Here is a 21,249-nt window from a genome sequence, read left to right as displayed (position 1 = left end):
ATCAGGAGGTGGAACGGTCATTCCAGACCCTTGAACAGATCGTTGTCTCTGTGGACAATCTCTGTGGATTCAGAACTGATTAGGTGCCTTCATATTTATTTCAGCACCTCCTGTAACCGGAAGAGCAACAACATATATGAAAAACCACACATTTCAGATTTTTTGCTGCGTTCTCCCCCTCTGGCTACTAAACACTGTTTTGTAAGGTTATATCCTACCCTTAAATGATAAGGTGTTCTAGCACAGAGAAAGCTACGCAACACTTCAATCAACAAGGGCATTTACTTTCTTCAGAGCTCATCGCTTCTACACAATAATCTAGAGGCGCAACTGCAGGATGTTATAGTCATACAGAAATCTGCAGAACCTGGTGCATTTGTTGGTAAAGTGTGTTGTCTGGAGCCCCACCTTCACACCTGAAGCAGAGCTTTTGAAGCTGCAAGGACAAAATCCAGCAGTGCTTTCAGGATCAGGCCCTAGACACTACCAGTTCCTCCTTGCATTCTGCTGACAGCTATGCCTGGAAATGACACGCAGCTCTGCTGATTAACAGCATGCTGCACTTAGCGCATTCCATCTAGGCACCTCAGGGTACTTCTACAAACAGCGCAGAGACATTTTTTTGGTTAAATAAAGCTCCTGTTAATGTGTATTAGGTTGCACTCTTACAGAGCCCAAATTTGCAAGGCTTTCCTTGAAACACCATTGACAGGGAAATCTCCAAGCAGGGCCTGCAGTCAAGAAGCTGCCAAGTTCTCAACCAGACAGCACTACAGCCTCACCAGCGACCTTGAAAAATTGTTACACCGCTTTCTGCACTGCTTCTCACATAAATAAAATTGTTTCCTTCAAAGAACTAATAATTTCTCACACTGAGCTTTGAACCTTGAACACACAAAACATCAGGCATTTGCATGAACACAGTAAGCTGTTTGGGGATGATTCAGAGTGTCAAAGCTCCCTAAGGCAGGAACCTCACCAGCTGCCACCCTGATGGGAGAGCAGTCCCAAGAAGGGCAACAGGTATCCAGGCCATCCCCACAAGCTCGAGGGCTTTGAGGACTTACTCTCCACAAGAAGCAGCTGCCCAGCACAGGCCTCACACTGTTTATAAGGCTAAGGGCCACAATGCCTCCCTCTCTGTAGTGCCTACATCTTACCTCAGGCTAATACACCTTCCACCATAGCCTAGAAATCAGCAAAGGCCCTGCAGGCAGCCTGCCTGCGGGGTGCCCGGCCCTTTCGGCCGTAGAATCACCCCACAAGCTCGAGGGCTTTGAGGACTTACTCTCCGCAAGAAGCAGCGGCCCAGCACAGGCTTCACGCTGTTTATAAGGCCAAGGGCCGTAATACCTCCCCTCTCTATAGTGCCTACATCTCACCTCAGCCTAATACACCTTCCACCGTAGCCCAGAAATCAAAAAATACCCTGCAGACCCTCAGCCCCCTCGCCCGCCATCTCAGCTTGACGCCCAGCCCGCCCCGACCGCCTTGCGCATGCGCGCTCCGCACGGGCGCACCCCCCCCGCGCTCCTTTCCGGCAGTGTGGCGCGTCCCTTTTTACGACAGTGTCGCAGCCCCCGCCCCTCCAGCTGGCTGCCGCGCTCGGCGGCGGCGCGGCCGGGATGGCGTCTCCCTTCAGCGGGGTGCTGCAGCTGACCGACCTGGACGATTACATCGGGCCCTCCCAGGTGGGTGCGGGCCGGGGGCTGCCAGCGCCGGCGGTGGGGGTGAGGCCGCGGGCCTGTGACGGGGAGGCCCGGCCCTGCCCCGGGAGCCGCGGGGTGGGCCCTGCCGGCGCCGCCTGGGGAGGGTGAGAAGATGGCGCTGAGGGGAGGTGTGTGACAGAGTGGTAAAAGGAGTGGTAAAAGGAAAAGCACACGGGGATCCCTCGCTGTCCCCTCCAGCCAGCGCGCAGGGAACAGAGAGGGCAGCAACGCTGCTCGGTGCGAGCCTCTGTAAGCAGAGAAAATCTTGGCCCTGCAGCCACTCGGTCATTCCCACCCCGATCTGGAAACCGCCCTATTAAATGTTAATCTAGACACGCCTCCCCCCCCAAAAACCACCCTTAAGCCTGAACAAGTTTCCTTGCACACTACCGAACCGCACAGATGCTCGTGCCAGCGTACAGGAGCGGTGGGAGTGAGCAGCAAGGACAGGTCAAGATTATTTCTTTCAGAGTCTTCAAGCACTAGCAAAAGTACAAAATAGTAATCCTGGATGTACTTGCTGGCAAGCACAGCAGAAAAACTATCCTGAAATGAGATCAGTGGAATGGGGCATAGTAAATTATCTCTCCTTGTAGTACCAGCGTTTCCTAGTGAAGTCTTTTGTGTAAATAACGCGTGCTTTTCTGGTAAATGTAGAGATCGTTGTTTGTTCTATTCAGTGAGCATAACTGAAGAATCATAATGACTTGTTCCTGCTAGTCTCTGAATCTTGCAAAATGTAGTAAAGCTGGGTTGGGGGGGGGGGAGGGGGGGGCGAAAATGAAGATGTTGGCAGAGCAAGGATGGTAAAAGGCAAAGAGAACCATAGCTGTAGAAGTAGGACAAGGAATCATAAGGTGCCTAAACAATAAAAATCGCACAAAAGGCAAAAACACCCTTGAGACTTCATCACAGAACAATGCAGAAAACTGGAAGCAGTCTAATCCAAGGTCGTCAGAGTCCTTTCGGCATTAAATGAAACTTCATTGGCACTAGCCACATGGTGACTGTGGTGACCACGCCTCCATCGGTTAAAATTTGCAATGAAGACTGCACGATCATCTGTAAGATTTTAGAGAGGAGGACTGTGCAGGCAAGCCTCTGTTCCTTTCAAGGCTCCGTGTAACAGAGCCGTGTTCTTCAGAAAGAACAGCAAAATTGTCCTCTGTCTTTGGTATAATGCTGGAAAAGTGTTCCTTCTGTAAGAAAGGGGTAAGTAGTTTTTGCTTTTATGTTTTCTCTCGGTGGTTACAGACGCTGTAAGTAAATCTAGCAAAGCTTAAGGGTGAGTAAGCAGCATTCACTCTCAAACTAGTGTTTGGGTTTGATCATTCTGGTTTCTATTAAATCTACCTCTTTCGCACTTTGTTGCTCATTTCCTCGCTTTCGGGCTTTATTTCTGTTTCAGGAATGTATCAAACCTGTAAAAGTGGAAAAAAAGCCTGGAAAAGCAGCAGCTAAGATCAGAATTGAAGCAGATGGCAGCTATTTTCAGATCAATCAGGTATGTGTGATTTTTCTTCATTATTGTGTAAAATATCCAGAAAACGTGAGTGTATTGTTAAGTATTTGAATAGTCTACAGCTATTTAATGCATCAGAGAGGACCAAGATGTTAGAAAAGCGTTGCTATTGCTGTCAGCATTCTCGTATCTTTTTTCCAAAGTCCAACTTTTTAATTACCCAGTTTCATAAGCAGTAATTCTGATTTTGTGTCAGTCTTTTATGCTCTGAAACACTGACATTAATTAGTGATGATTTTCAGTACAAGAGCAGATAATCTGAGAAGTCCATTTTGCCATCAGTACTTAACTATTAGCAATTCCTGGATTATTTGAGACAATGTCTTTTCTTATTGCATTATGTCATACAGTGGAGTGCTCGCTCAGAAAGGAATTCAAGCAGATACTCTTAAATTTTGCTCTGCTTTTTTTAATAATATTTCAAATTATTTGTTAAATAGCCTGCAGAATTCATTCCTTCTTACAAAATTAATGCTGAGTTTTGGAGAATTCTTTTCCTGTTGATGCAGAAAAGGTTAGCATTTCTCAGTTAACCAAGCTGGGAATTCATGAAGAAATAGTACTTTTAACTTTAAGCAGATGATAACCTTTTGACTTAAAAAGGGGGGGATACAGTACTTCCAAAGAAGCCTGGTTTCTTTTTTTAAAATTTCAATTTAGTAGTACCTAATTGCTCTGTCTGGTTCGGACTTTATTGAGAAGTGAAGTTTAAGAGGAGAGTCTCATGGGAAAACTGACTTATTCAGGTCACATTATAAAAAATGTTTCCTTCCAGTGGCAAGCCACACACTGTCTTTGATATGCTGCCATACAGTTCTCCGATCAGTGTCCTTGCCAGTTTTGCACACAGGAAGACTGCGGAACACTCAGTATCAATTAAAAATGTTAGCGAGCTTGTAGTCTGGTTACACAGTCTGTTTAGAAGGAGTGAAATTCAAGTTCCTGTGAAGAAAGAGCTCCAGTACTATTCAATAACCTGAGCAGCATCTGATGGAGGTGACAAAGCTGGCATGCTTTCTCCAGCATAATATTCACTGCACACTGGAGGCTGGTGCTTAAAGGCTTAGGGTCTCTGTGGTCTACAGTTTTGTGGTTAAAATAGCAGCTGCGATCTGTTGCATGTTAGCCACGCTAACCCAGTCTTCAGCCACCCACAAGTTGAAAAAACGAGCAAGATAGACCCTATTTGCTTCTGGGAAAGTAGAATTTCAATGTTTCGGAGCCATATCACCCCACCAGATAGCGCAAATAACTGCGGCCTAAACAACTGTTCTGTATTTGATGAAAGTTATGTTCTTGGTCTTGCTGAAATTTTCCTGAAGTTCCTCAGCATATTTGCATCTGTGTGCCAAATAATCCTATTAAAAGCAGCAAACTTCAAAGATACCTGTCTTCCTCCTCATCTTACTAAAAATAAAATACTTTTTTTAATGATAAACTGAGAGCATAAAAAGGGCAACATCTTTGTTACTAAATATAGTAAAGGTGGGAAGACTGCTACCTCATTCTGCACCATGATCAGAACTGAGTCTAATCTGTTTCTTTCTAGGATGGAGGAGCACAAAAACTGGAAAAGGCTAAAATTACTCTGAACGACTGTTTAGCTTGTAGCGGCTGCATTACCTCAGCAGAGAGTGTTTTAATCACTCAACAGAGCCACGAAGAGCTCTGCAAAATGCTAACTTTTAACAAGGTAGGTGACAAGTCACGGCTAGGTAGGCTGCAGAGTTTGAAAGTCGTAATAGGCTGGAATGATGCATCTGCAGAAGCATGCGTGGAAACAGCGCACATAAAAAAATAGTCTCAGAGATCTGAAGGATCCGAGGACGTTCTCGGCGCACTGCTGTGTTTTTTCTGATTTTTAAAAAGTAATCATGGGTTTGGAAAGAACCTTTAATGTAGTAAGTTACTGACTTCAGAGTTAAGTTGGGGGATACTTTCTGATGTTCTGGTGTGCTGGAAGTTCTGCATGTGCTGTATTAATATTGTCTGAACAGTGCTGTTCTTTGTTTTGTTTTTTTTTCAAAGACTGCCGCTCCCAATGAACAGAAATTGGTGGTGGTTTCTGTTTCACCACAATCCAGAGCTTCACTAGCTGCAAGATGTAAAATGGGTGTTCTGGAAACAGCAAAGAAGTTGACTGCCTTCTTAAAGAGTTTAGGCAAGTGTGGTATTGCATTCTGTTAGTCACAGAGGGGACTGCTGGGGTATATGTTAAGCATAACTGTTATGAGCGTGCAAGGTTGATGTGATTTAACCTCCCCATGGACTCATAATGTTTCATAATTGGCATTAGCTAAAATGCAAACTAACTGTCTGCAACTTCAGTTGCATAATAAACTTGGAGTGATAGAGGGAAGGAGCTTTAAATTTTAGATTTGCAGTCCTGCTGTCACTTTTGCTTGTCTTACTGTGCTGACGTGCTAGGGAAAAAGGTTCACTCTCAACTGCAGAGACTGATACCTGCAAATAAGACGTAAATAAGTTTGAATCCGGTTTGACTGGAGGCTTTTTGTTGTAGTTTGCCGTATCTTTTTTTGTGAATTTTAACACAGATGCTGTACTGCCTAGGTGTGCACTATGTATTTGATACAACTTTCTCAAGAAACTTCAGCCTATTGGAGAGCCAACGAGAGTTTGTAAAACGCTTTCGAAAGCAATCTGAAGACAAAAAGGCTTTGCCAATGCTAGCTTCTGCCTGTCCAGGTATGATATTAGGTTAGTTATGGAAATAATAAAATGGCATACTAATAGTACACTAGAACAAAAATTCAGAAAGTTAGTCAGGAAAGTTTAAATGGATACATTTACTTACAGGATTACTCCTTTCACAATACAAAGAGATCTTGGTGTTAATAGCAGTAATGATCTGTACAGTTACCTAATGAGCTCTCTAAAATGAATCTTGTGTTACACTTCCTTTGCTTTTTGTGCTGAAGTGAGACTGAAAATGGTTATTAATGGGTCCTAAGCCTGGGGTTGCAGGGAGGGTGAGCAGAGCAAAGAGGTGCCTGTTATTTTTAATTTAATTTGCTAATTACACTCTTACCAGGTTGGATCTGCTATGCAGAGAAAACCCATGGCAGTTTCATCATTCCTTACATCAGTACCACCAAGTCCCCACAGCAGGTCATGGGCTCCTTGATCAAGGGCCATTTTGCGGAACAGCAGGTAGGGATCTGAAGTACACTATGCTTCATGGCAAACTGCTAAAATTGAATGCTTTAAGCTGATTTTTTTTTATTTTGCTACATGTGACACATTAGAGTTCAGAGGTAAAAATTACCTTGCAGAAGCCAGCAAAGGCAGCATCTTTCTCACTTCCATTTTATCTAATGAGGAGTTAGCAACTAGGGCAGTAACACTAAGTTTATGCTGCATGCACTACTTAAAACCTCTGCGTGTTATTTGGGAAGGCTAGAGAAACTTATTTTTCAGTGTCCTTGTGCTCCCATCTTGTCTGTGTGTGGTATTTTCGTGTTGTTTAAAGCTGGTGTATAATTTAAAATAAATTATCCTAAGACAAAACTTCGGTCAGTGCATACGTGCAGATCATGTCTTGTCTAAAAATTACTTGCTTGTTCCCAACTTAATGTTCTGTTTCAGTTTGACTTAGTTTTGTTCTCAGTCTTTAACCTTTGGAATCTTTCCAAATGTAAATTTGATATTTAAAGACTAGAGTTATACTAACAGCCTAGATTTGTCCAGTAAGAAACTGAAGCACCACTTCTGAGTGTATGATTTATTGTCCATTAATGAGCAGTGGTTTAACACTTGCATTAAGTAAATGCTGACATCTGCATACTTGTTACAGAAATTGGCAGCTGCTAAGAATATTTGGCACAAGATACTGAAACAATGGCCTTGAGTCAATGACTTGTTTCCTTGGCCTGTACTTATTTCTTGGATGGTCATGAGCTTTTTGTCCAACGGCAGATCATTTCTTAGTTGCTGATGCAGGGGCTGGTTTTTAGTAGTGTGGAGGAAGCATATTCTCTAACTGCATAATCAGGAATTCACTTCGCTGACTGACTTTGGATCATCTGGACTAGCAAAAGGAGAGGGGGGGAAACCCGTAAAAGACCATAATGCTGACACTTGCTAGAAACTAAAATTGGGTTCTAGGAGAGAAATACTTTAATGTGTATATAAATGTGTGTGTATATGTGTATATATATATATAAAAATAAAACTTCAGTAATAGTGGAGGGCATTTCCAGAGGCATGGTGGCATTAGTTTCATTCTCATTTTCACCTGGAAAACATCTCTCTCAAGATAGGTTTGATATTGGCCAATCCAACTGCACGCCTTTGTCTTTCTTCCAGCACTTAACACCTGACCAGATATACCATGTAACAGTAATGCCCTGTTATGACAAAAAGCTAGAGGCTTCAAGGCCAGACTTTTTTAACCAAGAGTACCAAACTCGTGATGTGGACTGTGTAATCACCACAGGTAAGCAGAGCCAGAGGTAGTCCAGCTAATTTCTGTAAGCCTCAGAGCAAGGTGTTTGCTAGTTTAAATAACCCTTTGTGTCTGATGAAGGACATAGTGTATGGATATTGCTGTATAATTACACTTTAATAATGTAAATCATGTCCTGGTAAAGATTGCAGATACAGTTTTATGTACTTATCTGTGGATTTTGTTTTCCTTTATCCCCAAATAATATCTTTTTATATCTGTGGTTCTGTTTTAGGAGAAGTGCTAAAGTTGTTGGAACAAGAAGGAGTATCTCTATCAGATGTAGATCCTGCTCCTTTGGATACCATGTAAGAACAAAATCTCATTTGCATCTTCAGTCATGTTCTTTTTCATCCAGTATTTATAGAGTTCTTCAACAGAATTTGCCTTTCTGCTACTGTTCTACACAAGGCTGCATGTGTTTGCATTTGACTTGTTTTCTTGTGTCTCTTGAATCGGTACAATTGTGCATTAAAATACTTAATCTACAGAATATGACAAATTTCCACTTTTGGAGAATCTGTAACTATTTGTTCTAGATTTTAGTAGTCCAAAGATTAGCAGCTCTCACTGTAAATTAGCAGGATTGCTAGAATTAGCTCAGTAAGAGTATAATGGCAAAAGAATTGCGCAGAGAAGTACAAACTGCCTCACAGTCATTTACTTCAATTACTGTTACTCACAGTATAGCTGGTGGAATCCCACAGAAATCTACCTGCAAACTTTGAAAAGTTGAAGAATCTAGATCAGTGAGAAAAGAGTTTGCTAAACAAAAGCCTGTTAATTGCACCGTACTCAGTTTGCTTGAATCTGTTCTGGTCATCAGAGCTACTGCAAGGATTCCAGAATTAAGGCGTAAATAAGAAATAGTTAGGTCACTCAGCTAATCTCTAGGAGTCTTTATTTGTAAAAAAATGAGATCTAAAACATGTGCAAACCAGATGAGACTTCAGTTACTTCAAGTGAAAAGTAACATCTGGTTAAGTGACAACTGCACAGAGATCTAAGTGACTACAGAAATGTTAAAATCACATTTTACTCGTCTAAATTGCCATGCAGTGGTGGTTCTGCACTGAACGCTAAACCAAAGCATTCTCTTCTTCGGTTTAAAAGAACTGTCTTTGTAGCACTTTGCACATTGATAAACAGAAAGGCTGCATGTGCGGCAAACTGTAAGAATTATAAAAGATGATTAAGTATATGACTCCCTAAGTTTTTAGGAGAGATTTCAATACCCCAAATATGCAGCATCTAGCACGTGATAAAAAATGTGACACTAGCCTGTTTTCAGCTGTACCCCTTGCAGATGTGACACTCTTGTTTTGAAGTTTGGTTTATTTCTAAATAGGCTTCAAGTCTTTCCAGTACAACCAAGTGCCATTGGCAGCCTTTGCTCCAGGGTTGTCTGATCAGCACATATATGTTGATGGAGCTATGAAGGGAAGTGTCCTTACATGCAGCCTATTTCCTAGATTAGTTTTAGCTGTTACAAACATTGGTCACTCCTGTGCTTCTGAAAAGGAGAATGTGAGACAGAGATGGTGTATTCCCATCCAATTCCTTTCATGCAAGGGATACTTAGTTTAAAAAAAAAAAAAAAAAAAGAAGATATTTAAAATAATGTGCATGCCCAGAGCCTCGGTTTCCTTCAGCTGCGTTTCAGTGGATCGGTAGGTGTAGGTTTCACATAACACATTTACTAGCGCAGATCTATTTATGCACACTTCTGCCAGGATTAAGTGTCTTTTTCTGACATAGCGTATGCACAGATTGCTTTCACATCAAAGAAGAAAGGTATCCTCAGCTATAACAAATGTCTGCATGGTTGAGTCCCAAAAGTACAACTTCAAAAGCTGCCCATGTAAACAAGTACTTCTGGTCTACCTGCTTTATTGTTACTCCACTAACAGAAAATTCAAGAGAAAAAAAGATTCTGAAGTGTTTGGGTTCCCTTAGGAAATGACATTATGGAAGTGTCAGTTATAACCTAGAACTGAACGTCTAATTACTTGATAAAAATCTCTGGCCAACTACTTAGGAGTACATTCTGAGCACTAGGCCTCATGCTTGTGGTGATAAAGTGCCTCTATAACCTTTTGCTAGCTTTAACATACTCAGTAAATTGACTGGTTAAAACCAGCACGTATTCCTCAGAACTTGGAGCATTCACAGAAGCAGTCCAATGGCTGTTGTTCTGCTTTATCCTCCAGCACGTGGAAAAGCCCATTAAGAGGTTATTACATTTGGCAGCAAGAATGAGAGAAAGTGCCAGAAATCCCAGGACTTTTGCTGGTGTAACCGTTTGCTCCAGGCCAGCGCTGAAGCTTACTGGCAGCCTCATTTTAAGAGAGTAGCAGTACGTGAGGCCAGACACACTGAAACATTTTGTTAATGAAGCTCAGTTCCTGTAAACAAGATCAAATTAAAAATAGTTTCTGAGGGTGATGGCAGGCTAAAGCGTTGCCTTCTGCAGTTCTTCCAAAGCTAAGATTTTATCTGCAAGAGGCAACATCTTTGACTTGACTTGAAACTGTTTGGCCTGAATTCAAGTGTTTTCCCTTCTGCAGCTGTTAGGAGGAGAATGCAAGTGTCACTGCCTGATGAGTGCTTATAAGCAGATCCCTCATCTTGTTATTCTCTCATAACAAAAGCTATTGTGTGGCTTCCATCTGGTGAGCTATTCTCAAGAAACATTATCTTGACCTCTGAATAGCTGGTTGTGTTTTGGCATGTCAGTGAGATGGAATTACTTGTGCAGAGCTAGAATTACAGAACTTAAGTTAACGTAGTTGTTCAACACCAAAAATGTGTTGAACTTGAACCAGGATCCCGCTGAGGACAGCCGTGTGCTAAGCAAAGGTCCTGGCATCGCTGCCTTTGTTCACTTTTGTTACATAACTTTAAGCACATGAAACCACAGCAACAGGGATTTCATCTCTCTGTGCTTGTGGTCGTAGCACCGATACCTCCCAGAAGTGTTCTCCCACATCCCAGCAACCACATCTAAAGTAGCTGGTTTCAAAAAAAAAAAATGTGCTGCAACACGGAACTAGAGCTTTCAATAATGAACTCTGCTTCTGTTGATGTTGCAGAAAAGCCTTTGCACTGATGAGATATCTCTTGACCAAGACAGGACTTCTGCTAGGTTGTATTCTCCAAGAGACCCATACCACAACTGCTCCTTATTTCCCTCCTCCCATTTCTAAGTGTAACCCAGGACATTTGTAGAGGTATTAAACAGAAAGCTAACAAGATAAGCATGTCAGGTAATTGCCCTTGTAACTCAAACATTCCCAAACATATTTTTGATACGTGAAGATCAAGTTGGCAGTGCATGGATCAGGCTTTGTTGGGGCACGTGACAGTATTTCCACTGAGCTTGACCCAAAGGATGCTAAGCAGCACGGGGTTAAATCTGCTGGACTCTGAAGCTATAAATAGTTGGTTCCCAGGAGAAAGGGAAAAGCTAGGAGCTCAAAGGGAGCTGGTCTGTGGCTTTTTCTGTTGCTTTTGAGTCCCCTGGACCTTTGCCTTTGTGCTGGCTGTTCTGTTTTATCAAAGATTCCCCTAAAACTGCTTCTTTCTTCCTTTCCCCCAGGTTTAGCAGTGCTGCGGAAGAGGAGCTCACTAGCCACTCGGGAGGTGGTTCTGGTGGCTATTTGGAGCACATCTACAAGTATGCAGCCAAGGAACTCTTTGGAATTCAAGTGGATATGATTCAGTACAAACCTTTAAAGTAAGAAGTTTAAAGTCCTACAGAAAGCACTATTTTTATTGCAGTTCTGCTCATGCTGTTATCTTGCTAATGGACTGAAACTTTCTTTGCAATGTTAAACATTTTACTTCAAGGCATGGGAATTGGCTTCTCACTCCCACAGTTGCTGAGCAATAAATCAGCCAGCGCTCCGTGCAGCCTTTCCCTTGGAGACTTCTAGCCCCTTCACCACCCACACACTTTATTTTGGCCTGGTGGATTTTCCCAGTATCGAGTTGCAGACAATTTTTAGAGTAATTTAGAAGACAGAGCTCACAGGGATCTGGGCTTCTTCACCTGCATTCAGACCCATAAAGTAGATGCGTTACTAATCTAGCTATCACAGAACAGAAAATCTTGTGTTAGGGCTTTGGGGCTCTGTTTTAACTATGTATGACACAAAACAAGTCACTTGAGTGTGGGCACAGAGCTTCATTCAGCTGAGATTCCTTCTAGCTTCCCAGTTACAATCTTAAGGTGCCATTTGTAATGAATTATATCCCCGATTAGCAGTATTTATGTTTAGGATTCTCTGGTCTGGGAAGCAGAAGAAACAGTCCCCCTGAGTCTCAATATGAAATAGTTGATAAAAATCAAATTACTACTACTTTTATCAGGAACAGGTATTTCCAGAAACCTTAGGAGTCTGGAAGCCTTCAATAATAGTTTGCTCTCTGGTTTTATGACCCACTACAATTTAAAAGTTTCCTCAGTGGCCTCGCTAATGTATAAGTTGGCTGAAGCCAACTCAAGCAGCCTAGCACAATGAAACTTTTGTTCAGGCTCCATTTGCTTAGCTTTTAGGGATTTGTGCAACACAGGTGTTCTTCAGCAAACTCAGTTCAGGTGGCAGGTCCTCAAGCAAGACTGGAAAGGGATCTGTAAGCTAGTTCCTTCATCTGTTCTGTTCAGGTGGCAAAGAACTAGGACAGCTTTCTTGAATAAGATTTCACAAAGAACTTTGTTTTAGCACAGGGCTCTTTGAAGTTTAAAATAGAAGTTAATTTGGCTAAGACACTTTGCTCTGCTCTTGTTCCTCAGAAACAAGGACTTCCAGGAGGTGACACTGGAGAAGGACGGAGTAGTCCTGCTCCAGTTTGCTTTGGCATATGGGTTTCGAAACATACAGAACTTAGTGCAAAAGCTGAAACGAGGGAAATCACCTTATCACTACGTTGAAGTCATGGCCTGCCCGTCAGGTAAGACTGCACAGGGATTTCACCGTTACAATCTGTAGCTGTACGAAACTATAACTAAAATACAGGCACAATGGGCATTTCTCATGTCCTGAATATTGTGGCAAAGCCTTCAAACTCTTGAGATGCGGTAGTCACAGCATCAGAATTTCAGAGTTGTTTGTGTGTATATTTTCTTACCTAGAAGCTAGTAATTCTTCAGGATTTAAGTAATTACAGTTAAATTAACTAGCACTTTTAAGGAGATCCTCCTGGTTTTCTAAGCTGTTTGGTACATGAGGCGAGTCTTTGTCTAAAATTGCACAAAACTGACTTAACGCTTTTAGAGAACGCTTGCTACAGCTGGTGAAGAAAGTCTCTTTCTACGTATTTTATTGCCTTTTCCACTTTATGCAAGCCCTTATTCTCCCTCCTGGTTCTCTCTGAATCTGCTAGCAGGGAGCACAGGCAGCTCAAACCCAGCCTGAAGCGATGCTGAGCTGCCACTCCGGGTGCTCAGAGCAACTGCTTTCTCCCCGAGGCTCTGCACAACTCCCAGCCCCAAAGGCTGCTCAGCACCAGGACGCTGCTTGGGGCAATCGCACGCCGCAGAGCTCAACTCACCGCGCACCTCCGCCCCAACAGCAAACCCAGAACATGTCCCAGGGGTGTTGTATCTTACCTTCAGCTGAGACTCCAAGGCTGTTCTCACCTGGATGGTGTTCTGGTCCTTTTCTGGAGGCACAGGATGAGAGCCAAAGCTCCCTGCTTCTCCTTACCCCTGTCTGCCTGGCACATCCCAGCCTGCCTCGGCAACCCTCTCTTACAGCCGGTCAAATTAGTGCTGGGGCACACCAGGCCAGTGATCTCCCCTCCAAGGGCTACAGCCCACCCTGCTGGTGTTAGGTAACTGGGGAGTAAACCACAATTATAATGGTGTTTTGATTGCTGTAACTGTTTGCAGATGCAGAGTAAATTAACTGTAGTTGTGTTGGGTTTTTTTTTTCTTTCCTGATAAAGCTGAAGTGCTTTCTAAACTCAGTGACGTTTTCTCACTTTGTCCCATATAGGCTGCTTAAATGGAGGTGGTCAGATCAAACTAGATGGTGAATCCAGCAAGGACCAGCTTCAGCAAGTTGAGAGGTTGTACGAGTCTCTTAAGACTGAAATTCCAGAGAAGAACCAGACTGTAAATGAACTGTATGAGCAGTGGCTGGGTGGCGTGGAGTCAGAAAAGGCTGCGAAAGCTTTGCACACAGAGTACCACGCAGTGGAGAAAACAAGCGTTGGATTTAACATCAAATGGTGAAGACTGACGCTGTGAAGCCCGGATACAGATACTCGGTGCCTTTTTAACTCGGTTATATTTAAGATTCTCAAAAGACAGCTAAAGTTCTGTGCCATCACTGGGAGTCTGCAATTTCTGACTCTCATTAGGGACGAGAAGGTAATGTGAATGTAGGCAGGCAATATTAATTCCTACAGCTTTATGATGACTGAAGTGACGTAAATAAAAACTGAACGCTGACTTAAAACACATGTCAAAAGCAGCAGTAATGCATCCTAGCCTCTATACAGTCTTTAAGGACTAAATCTGTGCTCCCTTTACAACCTTATTCCTACCAGAACTGACGAATTTAAGGTACTGAAGGATTTGGCTTGCAGTAGGCTGTAGTCTCACCGAGGTGAGCTTTATGCTACACGACAGGCTTACTCGTCCGGGCCTTGCTGTATTTTCACAGCGCTAAGTTTTATGGCTGTCTCTGTTGGGACATCCCCATTTAGTTATAAATGGTCTAATTAGACCTTGGGCTCTGTTTTCCATTTCGCTGCCCCTGACCGGCTGCCCTTGAGCTCCAGCTGCAGTATCTTTACCCTGTCAGGGCGGGTGGCTGCCAGCAGCCTGGGATCACGTGAGAAGCAGCATCTCGAGGGCTGTTTTACTGCACGCTGAAATGCGACTTGAATAAACGTTGAAGAAGAAAAAGCTACAGTGATTTCTTTTTCCCTTTAATTACAACAGTTGTCTGTAACTGTGGGCAATTACACCTCTCTTTCTCTCCCTAAATAGACTGTAGAGAGAGTCACAGAACTGTCGCATCTACCCCATCCTCAACAGCCAGTTACTGATGGATAATATCCTTAAATCCGGAGAAAACAATGTTTTTTACAGTGTTTCAAGTAAGAAGTTACTGCCAACTTTCTTTCCAACAAAGGACAAAGTCCTTGGTGGCTCTGAAAGGTGTCACTTTACAAAAGTTAACAGAAGGCGGCTGTGAGATGTAATCATTACAACAAGTAGTTTACCAGAACAATCCAAGAGGTTAGTAAAAGCACATCTGGTTTAATGCAGCGTGTTACGATGCCTTGCCAGGAGACAGATGGATGCAAAACAGACTTGGTCTTTTGTTACTGGAGATGGCGTGTGACTGTCTTGCTATCTGTATTTTTTACGTACGGGTATTTTCAGAACTATTTACAGAAAAACTACTGAATGAATGACTCCGCTTCGGTCTATTTAATCTGAATATAATTTTTTCTGGAGTTACAATGCATATGGGGAGAGGAAGGCAGCAGCGGGAGGATTTGCAGCTGCACCTGACCTCGAGGGGAAGGCACGCTGGCAGATGCAGCATCTCTCTCTGTGACTGCTGTAGCCACGAGTGAATATGAACGTAATCACATTATGGAATCGCTTCAATATTTCTCCTTTTTCCAGTTACTGCTATGTGAGGAAGAAGGACTGTGCAGAAAGTAGAGTTAACTGGACGAAAACTGAAAACAAAGCTGCCACATTGCTTTGTTCCTTCAGAGTAAATACAAACAGCTGGAGGTGGTTACTGCACCCAGCCCAGCCCAAAACCTTGCCCGCACCCCGTTCCTGCAGACCTCGAGCTCAGGGCTGTCAAAAAGCAAAGCTGTCAGACCTTGACCTGCCCCTTGTAACGCCTTCTCTGGCCGTATTGCCTGGGTCCTTCTCAAAGCCTCCTCCGTGCTTTATTAAAAGTAAGCTGACAGTGTAAAAGACCTTTTTTTTTTTTTAATGTTTTTAATTAAAAGCTTTACATTTTTCAGGTGTTGCTGATCAATTGGTGAATTCACAGTGTCCGTAAGGCAAGAATCTCCCGCTGCTTCCCCCTGCCCACCCTACTCATTTCACAAGCAAGTTGGTAGCTTCAGTGAACGCCCTTTTCCATGCATAGATTTAGAACACACAGTGTTACGCTAAACCATAAATTTTTTTATCTACAGCAAGAGAGAACCACTGCTAGTGCAAAGTCAGTCCCGTACGCTGAAGTGCTGAGATCCTAAACTCGTGTGCATCAGTGCAAAAGAAACACATTTGCTGTGGAGAACATGCACGTCAGGCCAGAAGTACAAAAATAAATAAAGCTAAATTAGCTGTAGATTAAACAACTGGGGGGGGTCTACATTTTGTCTCTTCTCCAGCTGCCAGGTTACCAACACGCGCGCCGCTAAAGCCGTCAAAGCCCTCGCCCCCCGGACCACAGCGAGACGTTGGCTCCTACAGACGCTCGCGGGCGTCTGTTCCTGCCATGGTATCGCAAACAGCTTGAATTTCTCCTGGCCCTTGAGCCGCACGCTGCTGCTATCAGCGTGAGCAGACTCACTGGTGGCTCGGGAACCCTCCCTGAAAACACACATGGGTGCGTCTCTGCTCCCGCTAGAAATAAATGTCCCGAGGGACGCCCAGGTGGGGTCTGCAAACCGCACCGCGCATTTCAGCAGGGTTAACTTTGAGGCAACGCGCGCAGCAGGATTAATTCTTCCCCTCCTCGGGGGGGAGAGTAAATTCTAACCCTGTAACTTAATAAAAGAAAAACAGAAAACCTTAAGTGTAGTTGCTAGCAAGGGAAGAAACGGCCACAAACCAGGCTTCAGCCGTAACGGACGCAGTTCACAGTCCACGCGTGAAAGATCCTGAAGTCAACTCTATTCCAGTGTTAGGAGCTATAAAATCTATAATCGGCGCTGCTTAAAATGACAGCGTACGGTAAAGGATTACGGCACCAACTCCTCCGCTCCTCTGCGTTAACGACGCACAACGGGTGTAAATGCCGCAACACCGAGCCGGTCACGCGTATGCTCTGCGCACTGAGGTAAAGCCGAAACTGGAGCCGTGCGCGCGTCCCCCACGGAGCGACCTGCCCGAGCCCAGACCCTGCGGAGGGATTTTCACAGCTATTTACAGAGCTACCAGCAAGCCCTATTTCCCCCCCCCCCAAAAAAAAAAAAGAAAACAAACTTACTGGTTTGTAACGCACCTCCCCACCACCTGCAAATAAAAGCTTTGCACATTTGTCAGACTTTAAAAAAAAAAATATACAGTACTCATTTTGCACAAACTGAAGGCTGCAAGCTGATGAGGGTTAAGAAACCCGGCTGCTCCCTAGCTCTTGTTCCAAAGACAAGGCAAGATAAACGGAGGTTTCAGCCAAGAGTTTTCCAGTTTTTTATCTTGGGGAGGAGGGGGAAAAAAAAATATAAAAGCAGCAAGGGATGCTTAGCAGCACGTCGTTGTTTGCTGCCTAAAAACTGGCACACCTCGAAAAGCATTTTGCAAAGCCGGTGAGTGGGTTAGCGCAGGCTTTCCTCCAGGCCTGACCTCCACCTGCACGCACTGCACGGTCGAAGCGGTTTGGACGGCTCCCGTAAGCCAACGATTGCGTTACGAAGCCCTGCGCAATGTTTCTAGGTTGGCCTACTGTAAAAATAGGAGGCGGGGGGGGGGGAAAGGGGTGGGGTGGGGATACCCAAATGTCATTGCAACAAGGGTTTCTGTTAGCCCAGGGCTGGAGTCAAGCAGGCAGCGCTGAACGCCAGCCCAAACGCCAGTCCCCTGCCCGGCTTCCTCTCGCGCATCCACGTCTCCGCGCCTCGCCCCTGCCCGCCCTGGGCCGGAGAAGGGCACGGGGAGGGCTGGAGCAGAGCCGGCAGAGCCAGGAGGGCTTCCCGGCCAGCCTGGCCCCGCAGCGCTGCAAAGCTCCGCTCCGGCCGAGCCCCGGGAAGCGCCGCAGCACCCGGGGTGGCAGGGCTGCAGGGCCTCGCACCCGGCGGGGTGCCAGCTGCTCCGGGGGCACAGCACTGCGGGCCCCCGGGGCTCCCCGCCTTTGCCGTACCCTCCGCTGGCTCCCGCTGCAAAGGGCTGCAGGACCGGCGGCAGCTCCTGCACCCACCGGCGCAGCGCCCGAGCTCGCCGAAGGCACCCACGTGCTCCCGTCCCCCGGGGACCAGGCGCTCCGCAAAGCTCCCGCGGGCCAGGGGAGCCGGGCACGGCGCTGGAGGGAGCGAAGCAGAGCGGCCTCGAAGCGAGCAGGTTAAGGACAAAAACCGCTGCCCAACCTCCGAGTCTTACGGGAGCGAGTCAGAGCCGGCCGGCCGCAGCCCAGGAGGAAGCCCCCGCCACGGCGGGGATGCTGCGATTCGGCAGCCGCCGCTGCTCACTTCTTCTCGAAGAAGGGGCTGAAGAGTCCCCAGTCAAACGCAAGCATGGCCTGGGGATTGGGCCGCTCCTTGGGCTTCTTGAAGTTATCCTTCTCGGTGCGGAGGGTCCTCAGCACCTCCACCGGGTCCGTCTTGCCCGTGAACTTCCGCAAGGACTCCTCCCTGCAAGGAGACCAGCTCTGCTGCGACCGCAGGGGACGGGATGGGGACCCCCTCCCCGCTGGGACCCCGGTGCGTGCCGGGACGGACAACGGGGCGGCCACATCCCAGTGCCAGGAGGCTGCCGGGGCACACGGGGCTCGTCCGCGGGTCCCCCGTGCCGGGCGGTGCAGGAGCCCGCGTCCGGGCACCCTCCTCTCCCTCGGGGCTTGGATTGCCCACCGGGTAGCAAAGGGATGGCGCTGGAGGGAAGAGGGGAGCAGAGTTTGGGGGCAGGACCAGCCCGCCCCGGTTTGGGGTTGACCGGCGGCACCGGAGCTGCTTACGTGACCCGCAGGAAGGGGTTGTAGAGGAACTCCTCCTGCAGCGTGGAAGGCACCGTGGGCAAGTCCTCGTCATCCCGCTGCTGCCGAGGAACCAGAGATATCCAAAAACCCACCAGCAGCCAACACCCCACTCCACCCCGACCCCGGCAGGGGCGCAGCCGCTTACTTTGGCCCACGCGAGTTTCTTCTTTACTATTTCATTCTCCGGTTCCACTTTCAAGGCAAACTTGAGGTTTCGGACGGTGCATTCGTGGCCGCAGAACACCTTCTGCAACGCCAGCGGGAAGCACCCGGCGTCACACGTGCGCCCGGTGCCGGCTCCGACCCGTCCTGGTGCCGCCGCAGCCCCAGCGGTGCCAGCCTCGAGCCCCCTCCTGATTTTGGGGTCTCTCCCCAGGCTGGGGCTGCGATGCGGGGGCGGGGGGGCACTCACCGTCTCCTTCGGCAAAGACCCCAGGATTTGGGTGAGGTTGGTGTACATCTGCTCCGCCGTCCCCTCGAAGAACTTCCCGCAGCCCCCCACAAACAGGGTGTCACCTGCGGGGAAAGGGGTCTGGGCACGGAGGGGAGCGCCGAGCAGGGCGGGGGGACGGGCAGCACGGCCCCGTGTCCCCGCTCCCCACGGGGCGCGCGTCGGCAGGGCGGGATACCTGAGAAGAGAGCCGGAGCGTCCGGCGAGCCGTCCTCCCACATGAAGTAGCACATGTGGCCCGAGGTGTGGCAGGGGGTGAAGAGGCACCTCACCCGGATGGCCCCGAACTGCGGGGAGAGAGGGTCAGGACCCCGCCGCGGTCACCCCGGCCCCGGGAGAGGGTTGGGTCCCGCAGCGCAATCCCGAAGGCGCTGGGAACGGGACGAGGTTTCTCCCGCAGTCCAGTGCTCCCTCCCGGCCCCGAATCCACGGTGCCGCAGCTGCAGCCGCCCCAGGGCACGGGGAGCCCGAGCACGGCCGCGGGCACCAACCCCGCCAGCTCCCAGCGCGCTGCCGCAGCGTCGCCCAGCTCCGCTCCCCGCGGGGCAGGATGCGTGCGCGGGGGGCCGAGCCCCGGGGCGCTCCCGCCGTCCTACGGCCACGCACCGTCAGCTCCTGCTCATGGGTCACCTTGTGCGTCAGGGCCCCGATCCGCTCGTCGGCACCGTACACGTGCAGGCCGGGGCAGAGCCTCGCCAGCTCCTCGTTGCCCCTCGCGTGGTCCCTGCGCCAGCAGAGGAGGGAATGGGCGCCCAGCCCCACGCCAGGCACGGCCCCCGGCCCCCCGCTCGCGCCGGCGGCATTTTACCAGTGGTGGTGGGTGGTGAGGATGGCTCTGAGCACCGCGTCCTCCTTCCTGACGATTTCCAGCAACTGAAACGGAGCCGGAGCAGAAGGAGCTGAGGGTGCAGGGAGGTGGCGACGCACGTGCCGTGCCCGTCCCAAGCGCAGGATCTGTCCCGCACGGCACCGCTCCGCAGGCGAGACGCCCAGCAGAAAAACGCTCAAAAAGACGCGCCGAGCAGCGAAGGGCTGAGGGTGGGACGAAGGCTCGGCTCCCCGCGCCCGACCCCGTCGCGCAGAGCGGAGCAGGTGGTCAGGAACACGCTGCTCCCACGGGGACAGCGGCGTTTTATGGCCGGGGCGTTCGCGGCGTAAGCGTGGAGGTGCAGCACGGGCCGTGCGCGGGGTGGCTGCCGCGGCGGGGAGATGGCAGCCGCGCAACCCGTCCTGGCTACGGCGAGGGGCTGCCAAGCCTGCGGCGCAGCTGCCGGGAGGCTCTGAACGCCAACTTAAAATTCATCCCTACTAACAAACCCTCCCGGCCGCCGCTGATTACGTTCCTCAAAGGGGAAGGAAACATCTGAGCCAGCAACAAACGCTGTAAAACCGCGACGGCGTTCGCACGGTGCGCAGCGGCCGAGGGTGGCACAAGGGGGTTGCAGGGGGGTCCCGGGGGCGAGGGCGGCCGCCGCCTTCCCCTCCTGCTCCAGCGTCAGGGCTGCAGGCTGGCACCGGGAAAAGGGGACTTGGCGCGGGAGGCACCCTCCGCAGCTCTATTTTGGGTTCTCCTCGCTGGATTTGGGGTCTGCGCGGCTTCCGGCTCGGGCGCGGGGAGGTAACGGCGAAGGCGCCGTGGAAATGGCAGCGCAGGGGTTTGGGGGGAGCGGCTCTGGCACCGCGCACCCGCTCCACGGGCGCTGAGCAGGGGTTGGCCCCGCCGGCGGGATGCTCCACGCGAAGACCCCGCGGGCCAACCCAGCGTGGGACCACCACCACGGGCACGGCCCCCGAGTGGGACCCCGCAGCCCAGCCGGGACGGGGCAGGGGGGTGGGGTGCAGCCACTTCTCACCCTTTTGGGGACAGCGGCGTCCACCGCGACGGCGTCCCGGGTGCTCTCCTCGATGACCAGGTACATGTAGTTGTCCTCCAGGACGGAAATCACCTTCACCTTCATGGTCACTCGGCAGCGCCGGACACGGGTGGGAGCGGGGGGGAACCCACGCAGCGAAATGGGGGGGGGGGGGTGGGGGTGCCCGGCCCCACGCAGCGAAACGAGGGGCGGCCCCGGGAGCGGCGGGGTGGGGGGCTGCGGGTGTCCCCCCCCCCGTCCCAGCCTCGCCCAGCGCAGCCCACGCGTGACGCGGCCGCTACCTGCGGGCGGCGCGGCCCCGGCGCGGCCCCTCCCCGCAGCGGGCAG

At 48.7% G+C, this 21,249-nt stretch overlaps 2 protein-coding genes across 5 annotated transcripts in view; one reads left to right on the top strand and one right to left on the bottom strand.

Moving 5' to 3' along the window:
* Positions 1–21,095, bottom strand: part of HAGHL (hydroxyacylglutathione hydrolase like) — a 301,833-nt gene extending 280,738 nt beyond the window's left edge. Inside the window, exons 1-9 of the mRNA XM_075718509.1 lie at positions 20,902–21,095; positions 19,857–19,921; positions 19,655–19,772; positions 19,227–19,335; positions 19,010–19,113; positions 18,743–18,844; positions 18,577–18,656; positions 18,003–18,253; positions 16,286–16,808 (exon numbers count right to left, since the gene is read on the bottom strand). Coding sequence (XP_075574624.1) covers positions 18,088–18,253; positions 18,577–18,656; positions 18,743–18,844; positions 19,010–19,113; positions 19,227–19,335; positions 19,655–19,772; positions 19,857–19,921; positions 20,902–21,006 — 849 coding nt within the window. The 5' untranslated portion in view covers positions 21,007–21,095 and the 3' untranslated portion in view covers positions 16,286–16,808; positions 18,003–18,087. The remainder of the gene's footprint in view (positions 1–16,285; positions 16,809–18,002; positions 18,254–18,576; positions 18,657–18,742; positions 18,845–19,009; positions 19,114–19,226; positions 19,336–19,654; positions 19,773–19,856; positions 19,922–20,901) is intronic.
* CIAO3 (cytosolic iron-sulfur assembly component 3) lies at positions 1,617–15,728 on the top strand. Of its 4 annotated transcripts, none has more exons than XR_012831492.1 (12): positions 1,617–1,691; positions 3,118–3,213; positions 4,781–4,924; positions 5,260–5,392; positions 5,803–5,937; positions 6,284–6,402; positions 7,558–7,687; positions 7,932–8,004; positions 11,295–11,432; positions 12,492–12,649; positions 13,696–14,072; positions 15,701–15,728. XR_012831492.1 is itself a non-coding variant. In XM_075718499.1 (11 exons), exons 1-11 carry the CDS (start codon positions 1,626–1,628, stop codon positions 13,932–13,934), a joined length of 1,431 nt encoding a protein of 476 aa, XP_075574614.1. In that variant the 5' UTR covers positions 1,617–1,625; the 3' UTR covers positions 13,935–14,162. The 4 variants fall into 4 exon arrangements, 2 of the variants coding, with proteins under 2 accessions (XP_075574614.1, XP_009479605.1); XR_012831491.1 differs by lacking the exon at positions 15,701–15,728 and adding an exon at positions 14,697–15,501; XM_075718499.1 differs by lacking the exon at positions 15,701–15,728 and having other exon boundaries at positions 13,696–14,162.
* Positions 21,096–21,249: the final 154 nt, after the last annotated feature.

Source organism: Pelecanus crispus, chromosome 11, assembly GCF_030463565.1.
Source record: "Pelecanus crispus isolate bPelCri1 chromosome 11, bPelCri1.pri, whole genome shotgun sequence".
In the NCBI taxonomy this organism is placed as follows: Eukaryota; Metazoa; Chordata; class Aves; order Pelecaniformes; family Pelecanidae; genus Pelecanus; species Pelecanus crispus.
This window is presented reverse-complemented; position numbering and strand designations above follow the sequence as displayed.